This window comes from Saccoglossus kowalevskii, chromosome 22, assembly GCF_978046115.1.
Source record: "Saccoglossus kowalevskii chromosome 22, keSacKowa6.1, whole genome shotgun sequence".
In the NCBI taxonomy this organism is placed as follows: Eukaryota; Metazoa; Hemichordata; class Enteropneusta; family Harrimaniidae; genus Saccoglossus; species Saccoglossus kowalevskii.
The window spans coordinates 28,109,546-28,122,687 of NC_140662.1; the positions used below are offsets into that span (position 1 = coordinate 28,109,546).

The 13,142-nt window shown below is 43.8% G+C and overlaps 1 protein-coding gene across 2 annotated transcripts in view; it reads left to right on the forward strand.

Annotated features, from left to right (window-relative positions):
• LOC102808472 (protein arginine N-methyltransferase 2-like) overlaps positions 1-12,297 on the forward strand; it is a 117,537-nt gene extending 105,240 nt beyond the window's left edge. For both annotated transcript variants that reach the window (XM_085496161.1, XM_006822610.3), the window contains exon 10: positions 12,080-12,297. In XM_085496161.1, the coding sequence (XP_085352287.1) occupies positions 12,080-12,112 (33 nt within the window). In that variant the 3' untranslated portion in view covers positions 12,113-12,297. The remainder of the gene's footprint in view (positions 1-12,079) is intronic.
• Positions 12,298-13,142: the final 845 nt, after the last annotated feature.

The following is a 13,142-nucleotide window of genomic DNA, read 5'->3' on the forward strand; positions in this document are numbered from 1 at the left end:
CTATTGTATTGGGGATGTGCCTCTATTGTATTGGGGATGTGCCTCTATTGTATTGGGGATGCGTCTCTATTGTATTGGGGATGCGTCTCTATTGTATTGGGGATGCGCCTCTATTGCATTGGGGTTGTGCCTCTATTGTATTGGGGATGTGCCTCTATTGTATTGGGGATGTGTCTCTATTGTATTGGGGATGTGTCTCTATTGTATTGGGGATGTGTCTCTATTGTATTGGGGATGTGCCTCTATTGTATTGGGGATGTGCATCTATTGTATTATGGATGTGCCTCTATTGTATTGGGGATGTGTCTCTATTGTATTGGGGATGTGTCTCTATTGTATTGGGGATGTGCCTCTATTGTATTGGGGATGTGTCTCCATTGTATTGGGGATGCGTCTCCATTGTATTGGGGATGTGCCTCTATTGTATTGGGGATGTGCCTCTATTGTATTGGGGATGTGTCTCTATTGTATTGGGGATGTGTCTCTATTGTATTGGGGATGTGCCTCTATTGTATTGGGGATGTGCATCTATTGTATTGGGGATGTGCCTCTATTGTATTGGGGATGTGTCTCTATTGTATTGGGGATGTGTCTCTATTGTATTGGGGATGTGCCTCTATTGTATTGGGGATGTGTCTCCATTGTATTGGGGATGCGTCTCTATTGTATTGGGGATGTGCCTCTATTGTATTGGGGATGTGTCTCTATTGTATTGGGGATGTGTCTCTATTGTATTGGGGATGTGCCTCTATTGTATTGGGGATGTGTCTCTATTTTATTGGGGATGTGTCTCTATTGTATTGGGGATGTGCCTCTATTGTATTGGGGATGTGTCTCTATTGTATTGGGGATGTGTCTCTATTGTATTGGGGATGTGTCTCTATTGTATTGGGGATGTGTCTCTATTGTATTGGGGATGTGTCTCTATTGTATTGGGGATGTGCCTCTATTGTATTGGGGATGTGTCTCTATTGTATTGGGGATGTGCCTCTATTGTATTGGGGATGTGCCTCTATTGTATTGGGGATGCGTCTCTATTGTATTGGGGATGTGCCTCTATTGTATTGGGGATGTGTCTCTATTGTATTGGGGATGTGTCTCTATTGTATTGGGGATGTGTCTCTATTGTATTGGGGATGCGCCTCTATTGTATTGGGGATGTGTCTCTATTGTATTGGGGATGTGTCTCTATTGTATTGGGGATGTGGCTCTATTGTATTGGGGATGTGCCTCTATTGTATTGGGGATGTGCCTCTATTGTATTGGGGATGTGCCTCTATTGTATTGGGGATGTGCATCTATTGTATTGGGGATGTGCCTCTATTGTATTGGGGATGCGCCTCTATTGCATTGGGGTTGTGCCTCTATTGTATTGGGGATGTGCCTCTATTGTATTGGGGATGTGCATCTATTGTATTGGGGATGTGCCTCTATTGTATTGGGGATGTGTCTCTATTGTATTGGGGATGTGTCTCTATTGTATTGGGGATGTGCCTCTATTGTATTGGGGATGTGTCTCCATTGTATTGGGGATGCGTCTCTATTGTATTGGGGATGTGCCTCTATTGTATTGGGGATGTGCCTCTATTGTATTGGGGATGTGTCTCTATTGTATTGGGGATGTGTCTCTATTGTATTGGGGATGTGTCTCTATTGTATTGGGGATGTGTCTCTATTGTATTGGGGATGTGTCTCTATTGTATTGGGGATGTGTCTCTATTGTATTGGGGATGTGTCTCTATTGTCCTGGGGATGTGCCTCTATTGTATTGGGGATGTGCCTCTATTGTATTGGGGATGTGCCTCTATTGTATTGGGGATGTGCCTCTATTGTATTGGGGATGTGCCTCTATTGTATTGGGGATGTGCCTCTATTGTATTGGGGATGTGCCTCTATTGTATTGGGGATGTGCCTCTATTGTATTGGGGATGTGCCTCTATTGTATTGGGGATGTGCCTCTATTGTATTGGGGATGTGCCTCTATTGTATTGGGGATGCGCCTCTATTGTATTGGCAATGTGCCTCTATTGTATTGGCAATGTGCCTCTATTGTATTGGGGATGTGCCTCTATTGTAATGGGGACGTGCCTCTATTGTATTGGGGACGTGTCTCTATTGTATTGGGGACGTGTCTCTATTGTATTGGGGATGTGCCTCTATTGTATTGGGGATGTGTCTCTATTGTATTGGGGATGTGTCTCTATTGTATTGGGGATGTGTCTCTATTGTATTGGGGATGTGTCTCTATTGTATTGGGGATGTGTCTCTATTGTATTGGGGATGTGCCTCTATTGTATTGGGGATGTGTCTCTATTGTATTGGGGATGTGTCTCTATTGTATTGGGGATGTGCCTCTATTGTATTGGGGATGCGTCTCTATTGTATTGGGGATGTGCCTCTATTGTATTGGGGATGTGTCTCTATTGTATTGGGGATGTGTCTCTATTGTATTGGGGATGTGTCTATATTGTATTGGGGATGTGCCTCTATTGTATTGGGGATGTGCCTCTATTGTATTGGGGATGTGCATCTATTGTATTGGGGATGTGCCTCTATTGTATTGGGGATGCGCCTCTATTGCATTGGGGTTGTGCCTCTATTGTATTGGGGATGTGCCTCTATTGTATTGGGGATGTGCATCTATTGTATTGGGGATGTGCCTCTATTGTATTGGGGATGTGTCTCTATTGTATTGGGGATGTGCCTCTATTGTATTGGGGATGTGTCTCCATTGTATTGGGGATGCGTCTCTATTGTATTGGGGATGTGCCTCTATTGTATTGGGGATGTGCCTCTATTGTATTGGGGATGTGTCTCTATTGTATTGGGGATGTGTCTCTATTGTATTGGGGATGTGTCTCTATTGTATTGGGGATGTGTCTCTATTGTATTGGGGATGTGTCTCTATTGTATTGGGGATGTGTCTCTATTGTATTGGGGATGTGTCTCTATTGTACTGGGGATGTGTCTCTATTGTATTGGGGATGTGTCTCTATTGTATTGGGGATGTGTCTCTATTGTATTGGGGATGTGTCTCTATTGTATTGGGGATGTGTCTCTATTGTCCTGGGGATGTGCCTCTATTGTATTGGGGATGTGCCTCTATTGTATTGGGGATGTGCCTCTATTGTATTGGGGATGTGCCTCTATTGTATTGGGGATGTGCCTCTATTGTATTGGGGATGTGCCTCTATTGTATTGGGGATGTGCCTCTATTGTATTGGGGATGTGCCTCTATTGTATTGGGGATGTGCCTCTATTGTATTGGGGATGTGCCTCTATTGTATTGGGGATGCGCCTCTATTGTATTGGCAATGTGCCTCTATTGTATTGGCAATGTGCCTCTATTGTATTGGGGATGTGCCTCTATTGTATTGGGGATGTGCCTCTATTGTATTGGGGATGTGCCTCTATTGTATTGTGGATGTGCCTCTATTTTATTGGGGATGTGCATCTATTGTATTGGGGATGTGCCTCTATTGTATTGGGGATGTGTCTCTATTGTATTGGGGATGTGTCTCTATTGTATTGGGGATGTGCCTCTATTGTATTGGGGATGCGCCTCTATTGTAATGGGGATGCGCCTCTATTGTAATGGGGATGCGCCTCTATTGTATTGGGGATGTGCCTCTATTGTATTGGGGATGTGTCTCTATTGTATTTGGGATGTGTCTCTATTGTATTGGGGATGTGCCTCTATTGTATTGGGGATGTGCCTCTATTGTATTGGGGATGCGTCTCTATTGTATTGGGGATGCGTCTCTATTGTATTGGGGATGCGCCTCTATTGCATTGGGGTTGTGCCTCTATTGTATTGGGGATGTGCCTCTATTGTATTGGGGATGTGTCTCTATTGTATTGGGGATGTGTCTCTATTGTATTGGGGATGTGTCTCTATTGTATTGGGGATGTGCCTCTATTGTATTGGGGATGTGCATCTATTGTATTATGGATGTGCCTCTATTGTATTGGGGATGTGTCTCTATTGTATTGGGGATGTGTCTCTATTGTATTGGGGATGTGCCTCTATTGTATTGGGGATGTGTCTCCATTGTATTGGGGATGCGTCTCCATTGTATTGGGGATGTGCCTCTATTGTATTGGGGATGTGCCTCTATTGTATTGGGGATGTGTCTCTATTGTATTGGGGATGTGTCTCTATTGTATTGGGGATGTGCCTCTATTGTATTGGGGATGTGCATCTATTGTATTGGGGATGTGCCTCTATTGTATTGGGGATGTGTCTCTATTGTATTGGGGATGTGTCTCTATTGTATTGGGGATGTGCCTCTATTGTATTGGGGATGTGTCTCCATTGTATTGGGGATGTGCCTCTATTGTATTGGGGATGTGTCTCTATTGTATTGGGGATGTGTCTCTATTGTATTGGGGATGTGCCTCTATTGTATTGGGGATGTGTCTCCATTGTATTGGGGATGCGTCTCTATTGTATTGGGGATGTGCCTCTATTGTATTGGGGATGTGCCTCTATTGTATTGGGGATGTGTCTCTATTGTATTGGGGATGTGTCTCTATTGTATTGGGGATGTGCCTCTATTGTATTGGGGATGTGTCTCTATTGTATTGGGGATGTGTCTCTATTGTATTGGGGATGTGCCTCTATTGTATTGGGGATGTGTCTCTATTGTATTGGGGATGTGTCTCTATTGTATTGGGGATGTGCCTCTATTGTATTGGGGATGTGCCTCTATTGTATTGGGGATGCGTCTCTATTGTATTGGGGATGCGTCTCTATTGTATTGGGGATGCGCCTCTATTGCATTGGGGTTGTGCCTCTATTGTATTGGGGATGTGCCTCTATTGTATTGGGGATGTGTCTCTATTGTATTGGGGATGTGTCTCTATTGTATTGGGGATGTGTCTCTATTGTATTGGGGATGTGCCTCTATTGTATTGGGGATGTGCATCTATTGTATTATGGATGTGCCTCTATTGTATTGGGGATGTGTCTCTATTGTATTGGGGATGTGTCTCTATTGTATTGGGGATGTGCCTCTATTGTATTGGGGATGTGTCTCCATTGTATTGGGGATGCGTCTCCATTGTATTGGGGATGTGCCTCTATTGTATTGGGGATGTGCCTCTATTGTATTGGGGATGTGTCTCTATTGTATTGGGGATGTGTCTCTATTGTATTGGGGATGTGCCTCTATTGTATTGGGGATGTGCATCTATTGTATTGGGGATGTGCCTCTATTGTATTGGGGATGTGTCTCTATTGTATTGGGGATGTGTCTCTATTGTATTGGGGATGTGCCTCTATTGTATTGGGGATGTGTCTCCATTGTATTGGGGATGCGTCTCTATTGTATTGGGGATGTGCCTCTATTGTATTGGGGATGTGTCTCTATTGTATTGGGGATGTGTCTCTATTGTATTGGGGATGTGCCTCTATTGTATTGGGGATGTGTCTCTATTGTATTGGGGATGTGTCTCTATTGTATTGGGGATGTGCCTCTATTGTATTGGGGATGTGTCTCTATTGTATTGGGGATGTGTCTCTATTGTATTGGGGATGTGTCTCTATTGTATTGGGGATGTGTCTCTATTGTATTGGGGATGTGTCTCTATTGTATTGGGGATGTGCCTCTATTGTATTGGGGATGTGTCTCTATTGTATTGGGGATGTGCCTCTATTGTATTGGGGATGTGCCTCTATTGTATTGGGGATGCGTCTCTATTGTATTGGGGATGTGCCTCTATTGTATTGGGGATGTGTCTCTATTGTATTGGGGATGTGTCTCTATTGTATTGGGGATGTGTCTCTATTGTATTGGGGATGCGCCTCTATTGTATTGGGGATGTGTCTCTATTGTATTGGGGATGTGTCTCTATTGTATTGGGGATGTGGCTCTATTGTATTGGGGATGTGCCTCTATTGTATTGGGGATGTGCCTCTATTGTATTGGGGATGTGCCTCTATTGTATTGGGGATGTGCATCTATTGTATTGGGGATGTGCCTCTATTGTATTGGGGATGCGCCTCTATTGCATTGGGGTTGTGCCTCTATTGTATTGGGGATGTGCCTCTATTGTATTGGGGATGTGCATCTATTGTATTGGGGATGTGCCTCTATTGTATTGGGGATGTGTCTCTATTGTATTGGGGATGTGTCTCTATTGTATTGGGGATGTGCCTCTATTGTATTGGGGATGTGTCTCCATTGTATTGGGGATGCGTCTCTATTGTATTGGGGATGTGCCTCTATTGTATTGGGGATGTGCCTCTATTGTATTGGGGATGTGTCTCTATTGTATTGGGGATGTGTCTCTATTGTATTGGGGATGTGTCTCTATTGTATTGGGGATGTGTCTCTATTGTATTGGGGATGTGTCTCTATTGTATTGGGGATGTGTCTCTATTGTATTGGGGATGTGTCTCTATTGTCCTGGGGATGTGCCTCTATTGTATTGGGGATGTGCCTCTATTGTATTGGGGATGTGCCTCTATTGTATTGGGGATGTGCCTCTATTGTATTGGGGATGTGCCTCTATTGTATTGGGGATGTGCCTCTATTGTATTGGGGATGTGCCTCTATTGTATTGGGGATGTGCCTCTATTGTATTGGGGATGTGCCTCTATTGTATTGGGGATGTGCCTCTATTGTATTGGGGATGTGCCTCTATTGTATTGGGGATGCGCCTCTATTGTATTGGCAATGTGCCTCTATTGTATTGGCAATGTGCCTCTATTGTATTGGGGATGTGCCTCTATTGTAATGGGGACGTGCCTCTATTGTATTGGGGACGTGTCTCTATTGTATTGGGGACGTGTCTCTATTGTATTGGGGATGTGCCTCTATTGTATTGGGGATGTGTCTCTATTGTATTGGGGATGTGTCTCTATTGTATTGGGGATGTGTCTCTATTGTATTGGGGATGTGTCTCTATTGTATTGGGGATGTGTCTCTATTGTATTGGGGATGTGCCTCTATTGTATTGGGGATGTGTCTCTATTGTATTGGGGATGTGTCTCTATTGTATTGGGGATGTGCCTCTATTGTATTGGGGATGCGTCTCTATTGTATTGGGGATGTGCCTCTATTGTATTGGGGATGTGTCTCTATTGTATTGGGGATGTGTCTCTATTGTATTGGGGATGTGTCTCTATTGTATTGGGGATGTGCCTCTATTGTATTGGGGATGTGCCTCTATTGTATTGGGGATGTGCATCTATTGTATTGGGGATGTGCCTCTATTGTATTGGGGATGCGCCTCTATTGCATTGGGGTTGTGCCTCTATTGTATTGGGGATGTGCCTCTATTGTATTGGGGATGTGCATCTATTGTATTGGGGATGTGCCTCTATTGTATTGGGGATGTGTCTCTATTGTATTGGGGATGTGCCTCTATTGTATTGGGGATGTGTCTCCATTGTATTGGGGATGCGTCTCTATTGTATTGGGGATGTGCCTCTATTGTATTGGGGATGTGCCTCTATTGTATTGGGGATGTGTCTCTATTGTATTGGGGATGTGTCTCTATTGTATTGGGGATGTGTCTCTATTGTATTGGGGATGTGTCTCTATTGTATTGGGGATGTGTCTCTATTGTATTGGGGATGTGTCTCTATTGTATTGGGGATGTGTCTCTATTGTACTGGGGATGTGTCTCTATTGTATTGGGGATGTGTCTCTATTGTATTGGGGATGTGTCTCTATTGTATTGGGGATGTGTCTCTATTGTATTGGGGATGTGTCTCTATTGTCCTGGGGATGTGCCTCTATTGTATTGGGGATGTGCCTCTATTGTATTGGGGATGTGCCTCTATTGTATTGGGGATGTGCCTCTATTGTATTGGGGATGTGCCTCTATTGTATTGGGGATGTGCCTCTATTGTATTGGGGATGTGCCTCTATTGTATTGGGGATGTGCCTCTATTGTATTGGGGATGTGCCTCTATTGTATTGGGGATGTGCCTCTATTGTATTGGGGATGTGCCTCTATTGTATTGGGGATGCGCCTCTATTGTATTGGCAATGTGCCTCTATTGTATTGGCAATGTGCCTCTATTGTATTGGGGATGTGCCTCTATTGTATTGGGGATGTGCCTCTATTGTATTGGGGATGTGCCTCTATTGTATTGGGGATGCGCCTCTATTGTATTGGGGATGCGCCTGTATTGTATTGGGGATGCGCCTGTATTGTATTGGGGATGCACCTCTATTGTATTGGGGATGCACCTCTATTGTATTGGGGATGTACCTCTATTGTATTAGGGATGTGCCTCTATTGTATTGGGGACGTGTCTCTATTGTAATGGGGACGTGCCTCTATTGTATTGGGGACGTGTCTCTATTGTATTGGGGACGTGTCTCTATTGTATTGGGGATGTGCCTCTATTGTATTGGGGATGTGTCTCTATTGTATTGGGGATGTGTCTCTATTGTATTGGGGATGTGTCTCTATTGTATTGGGGATGTGTCTCTATTGTATTGGGGATGTGTCTCTATTGTATTGGGGATGTGCCTCTATTGTATTGGGGATGTGTCTCTATTGTATTGGGGATGTGTCTCTATTGTATTGGGGATGTGCCTCTATTGTATTGGGGATGCGTCCGTATTGTATTGGGGATGTGCCTCTATTGTATTGGGGATGTGTCTCTATTGTATTGGGGATGTGTCTCTATTGTATTGGGGATGTGTCTCTATTGTATTGGGGATGTGCCTCTATTGTATTGGGGATGTGCCTCTATTGTATTGGGGATGTGCATCTATTGTATTGGGGATGTGCCTCTATTGTATTGGGGATGCGCCTCTATTGCATTGGGGTTGTGCCTCTATTGTATTGGGGATGTGCCTCTATTGTATTGGGGATGTGCATCTATTGTATTGGGGATGTGCCTCTATTGTATTGGGGATGTGTCTCTATTGTATTGGGGATGTGCCTCTATTGTATTGGGGATGTGTCTCCATTGTATTGGGGATGCGTCTCTATTGTATTGGGGATGTGCCTCTATTGTATTGGGGATGTGCCTCTATTGTATTGGGGATGTGTCTCTATTGTATTGGGGATGTGTCTCTATTGTATTGGGGATGTGTCTCTATTGTATTGGGGATGTGTCTCTATTGTATTGGGGATGTGTCTCTATTGTATTGGGGATGTGTCTCTATTGTATTGGGGATGTGTCTCTATTGTACTGGGGATGTGCCTCTATTGTATTGGGGATGTGCCTCTATTGTATTGGGGATGTGCCTCTATTGTATTGGGGATGTGCCTCTATTGTATTGGGGATGTGCCTCTATTGTATTGGGGATGTGCCTCTATTGTATTGGGGATGTGCCTCTATTGTATTGGGGATGTGCCTCTATTGTATTGGGGATGTGCCTCTATTGTATTGGGGATGTGCCTCTATTGTATTGGGGATGCGCCTCTATTGTATTGGCAATGTGCCTCTATTGTATTGGGGATGTGCCTCTATTGTATTGGGGATGTGCCTCTATTGTATTGGGGATGTGCCTCTATTGTATTGGGGATGCGCCTCTATTGTATTGGGGATGCGCCTCTATTGTATTGGGGATGCGCCTGTATTGTATTGGGGATGCACCTCTATTGTATTGGGGATGCACCTCTATTGTATTGGGGATGTACCTCTATTGTATTAGGGATGTGCCTCTATTGTATTGGGGACGTGTCTCTATTGTAATGGGGACGTGCCTCTATTGTATTGGGGATGTGTCTCTATTGTATTGGGGACGTGTCTCTATTGTATTGGGGACGTGTCTCTATTGTAATGGGGAAGTGCCTCTATTGTATTGGGGATGTGTCTCTATTGTATTGGGGAAGTGTCTCTATTGTATTGGGGACGTGTCTCTATTGTATTGGGGATGTGCCTCTATTGTATTGGGGATGTGCCTCTATTGTATTGGGGATGTGCCTCTATTGCATTGGGGATGCGCCTCTATTGTATTGGGGATGCGCCTCTATTGTATTGGGGATGCGCCTCTATTGTATTGGGGATGTGCCTCTATTGTATTGGGGATGTGCCTCTATTGTATTGGGGATGTACCTCTATTGTATTAGGGATGTGTCTCTATTGTATTGGGGATGTGCCTCTATTGTATTGGGGATGCGCCTCTATTGCATTGGGGATGTGCCTCTATTGCATTGGGGATGTGCCTCTATTGCATTGGGGATGTGCCTCTATTGCATTGGGGATGTGCCTCTATTGTATTGGTGATGCGCCTCTATTGCATTGGGGATGTGCCTCTATTGCATTGGGGATGTGCCTCTATTGTATTGGGGATGTGCCTCTATTGCATTGGGGATGTGCCTCTATTGTATTGGTGATGCGCCTCTATTGCATTGGGGATGTGCCTCTATTGCATTGGGGATGTGCCTCTATTGTATTGGGGATGCGCCTCTATTGTATTGGGGATGTGCCTCTATTGTATTGGGGATGCGCCTCTATTGCATTGGGGATGTGCCTCTATTGTATTGGGGATGCGCCTCTATTGTATTGGGGATGTGCCTCTATTGTATTGGGGATGCGCCTCTATTGTATTGGGGATGCGCCTCTATTGTATTGGGGATGCGCCTGTATTGCATTGGGGATGTGCCTCTATTGTATTGGGGATGTACCTCTATTGTATTAGGGATGTGTCTCTATTGTATTGGGGATGTGCCTCTATTGTATTGGGGATGCGCCTCTATTGCATTGGGGATGTGCCTCTATTGCATTGGGGATGTGCCTCTATTGCATTGGGGATGTGCCTCTATTGCATTGGGGATGTGCCTCTATTGTATTAGGGATGTGCCTCTATTGTATTGGGGATGTGCCTCTATTGCATTGGGGATGTGCCTCTATTGCATTGGGGATGTGCCTCTATTGCATTGGGGATGTGCCTCTATTGCATTGGGGATGTGTCTCTATTGTATTGGGGATGTGCCTCTATTGTATTGGGGACGTGTCTCTATTGTATTGGGGATGTGCCTCTATTGTATTGGGGATGCGCCTCTATTGTATTGGGGATGCGCCTCTATTGTATTGGGGATGCGCCTGTATTGCATTGGGGATGTGCCTCTATTGTATTGGGGATGTACCTCTATTGTATTAGGGATGTGTCTCTATTGTATTGGGGATGTGCCTCTATTGTATTGGGGATGCGCCTCTATTGCATTGGGGATGTGCCTCTATTGCATTGGGGATGTGCCTCTATTGCATTGGGGATGTGCCTCTATTGCATTGGGGATGTGCCTCTATTGTATTAGGGATGTGCCTCTATTGTATTGGGGATGTGCCTCTATTGCATTGGGGATGTGCCTCTATTGCATTGGGGATGTGCCTCTATTGCATTGGGGATGTGCCTCTATTGCATTGGGGATGTGTCTCTATTGTATTGGGGATGTGCCTCTATTGTATTGGGGATGTGCCTCTATTGTATTGGGGATGTGCCTCTATTGTATTGGGGATGTGCCTCTATTGTATTGGGGATGTGCCTCTATTGCATTGGGGATGCGCCTCTATTGTATTGGGGATGCGCCTGTATTGCATTGGGGATGTGCCTCTATTGTATTGGGGATGTGTCTCTATTGTATTGGGGATGCGCCTCTATTGTATTGGGGATGCGCCTCTATTGTATTGGGGATGTGCCTCTATTGTATTGGGGATGTGCCTCTATTGCATTGGGGATGCGCCTCTATTGTATTGGGGATGCGCCTGTATTGCATTGGGGATGTGCCTCTATTGTATTGGGGATGTGTCTCTATTGTATTGGGGATGCGCCTCTATTGCATTGGGGATGTGCCTCTATTGTATTGGGGATGTGCCTCTATTGTATTGGGGACGTGTCTCTATTGTATTGGGGATGTGCCTCTATTGTATTGGGGATGCGCCTCTATTGTATTGGGGATGTGTCTCTATTGTATTGGGGATGCGCCTCTATTGTATTGGGGATGCGCCTCTATTGTCTATTACGTGCCCTCCTCTACCCCCTTTCTAGTGTTGTATATAAATCACACATGTTATCAATCACCCCTTGCAATATCTCGTACAACTCCATGTTTGTTTGAGACTATTTGCATATCAAAGTTATATTTCCTAATTTTCTATTTTCAGAATTTCGAGAAGACATTCCCACTATGGAAATAAAACATTAATTATGAAGTAATCATGGCAACAAGATATACAGCATGATGATAAATTTGTTGTCATTTTATGGCAAACATGAGATAACCTGTCTTGTTTACAAGTGACATATCTGTTATATTGTATACTATACCTATTTTTGATAATAGAGAATAATGCAGGCATTATAAAATTTAGATATAACTAAATGATGCATTGTGTCAAATGTTCTGTAATGACAGATAGCTATATCAAGGTAGTTTCGTGCACAGTCAGCTGGCGCACACGTGATAATAAAATAAATAGGATATTTACTATATGGGGCCACCATCTTGAATGCAGCATAAAACTAAATAAGAGAGAAGTTGTGAAACACGTTTTTCAGATTCCTACAAATCTGGACAAAAATACCAATCTTTCACAAATATATGATCTGTTATTTCTGCAAAATATGATTTTGTTATCGGTTGGCTTAATATTACCCTAACGGATCGTATTTCATCGGTCGACAAAGCGGTGTTTCGAAAAAAAACAGCTCACAATATTGTGAAGCGATACATCGCAACTGGTAGCATTCTTCTTGGGAAACGTGGTGGCGGAATGCAGGCGAAGACAAAACTAACGGACAACGTTTTGGAGCATATAGAATACTATAACACAACAAAACCAAGTATTTACGCTCGTGAAATCTGTGGCAAATTACTAGAAGATGGTATCTGCACACCAAAGTTGTTCATTTCGATAGACACCATGGCGGCTCGGTACAAATAAACTGAGTGGCCCATATCTTTAGCATTATTGCTAATTTGCATAACAGAAAAAATATTCCCAGTTCTGTCGACCGATCTCGGAATAAGACATTCCTCCAAAATAAAGCTGAACTACCCTCTCTTATTACAGCGGGTTTTTCCACACCTTGCTTATCCATTGCAACGACCTATAATAGTTGCCTCGATACTGTCATGAAACTCAACTGACGGAAGTTTTAAATTTTAGTAGCGTCGCCATGGTGTCTATCAAAATGAACAAGCCTTGCTACATTTTAATTTTGTTG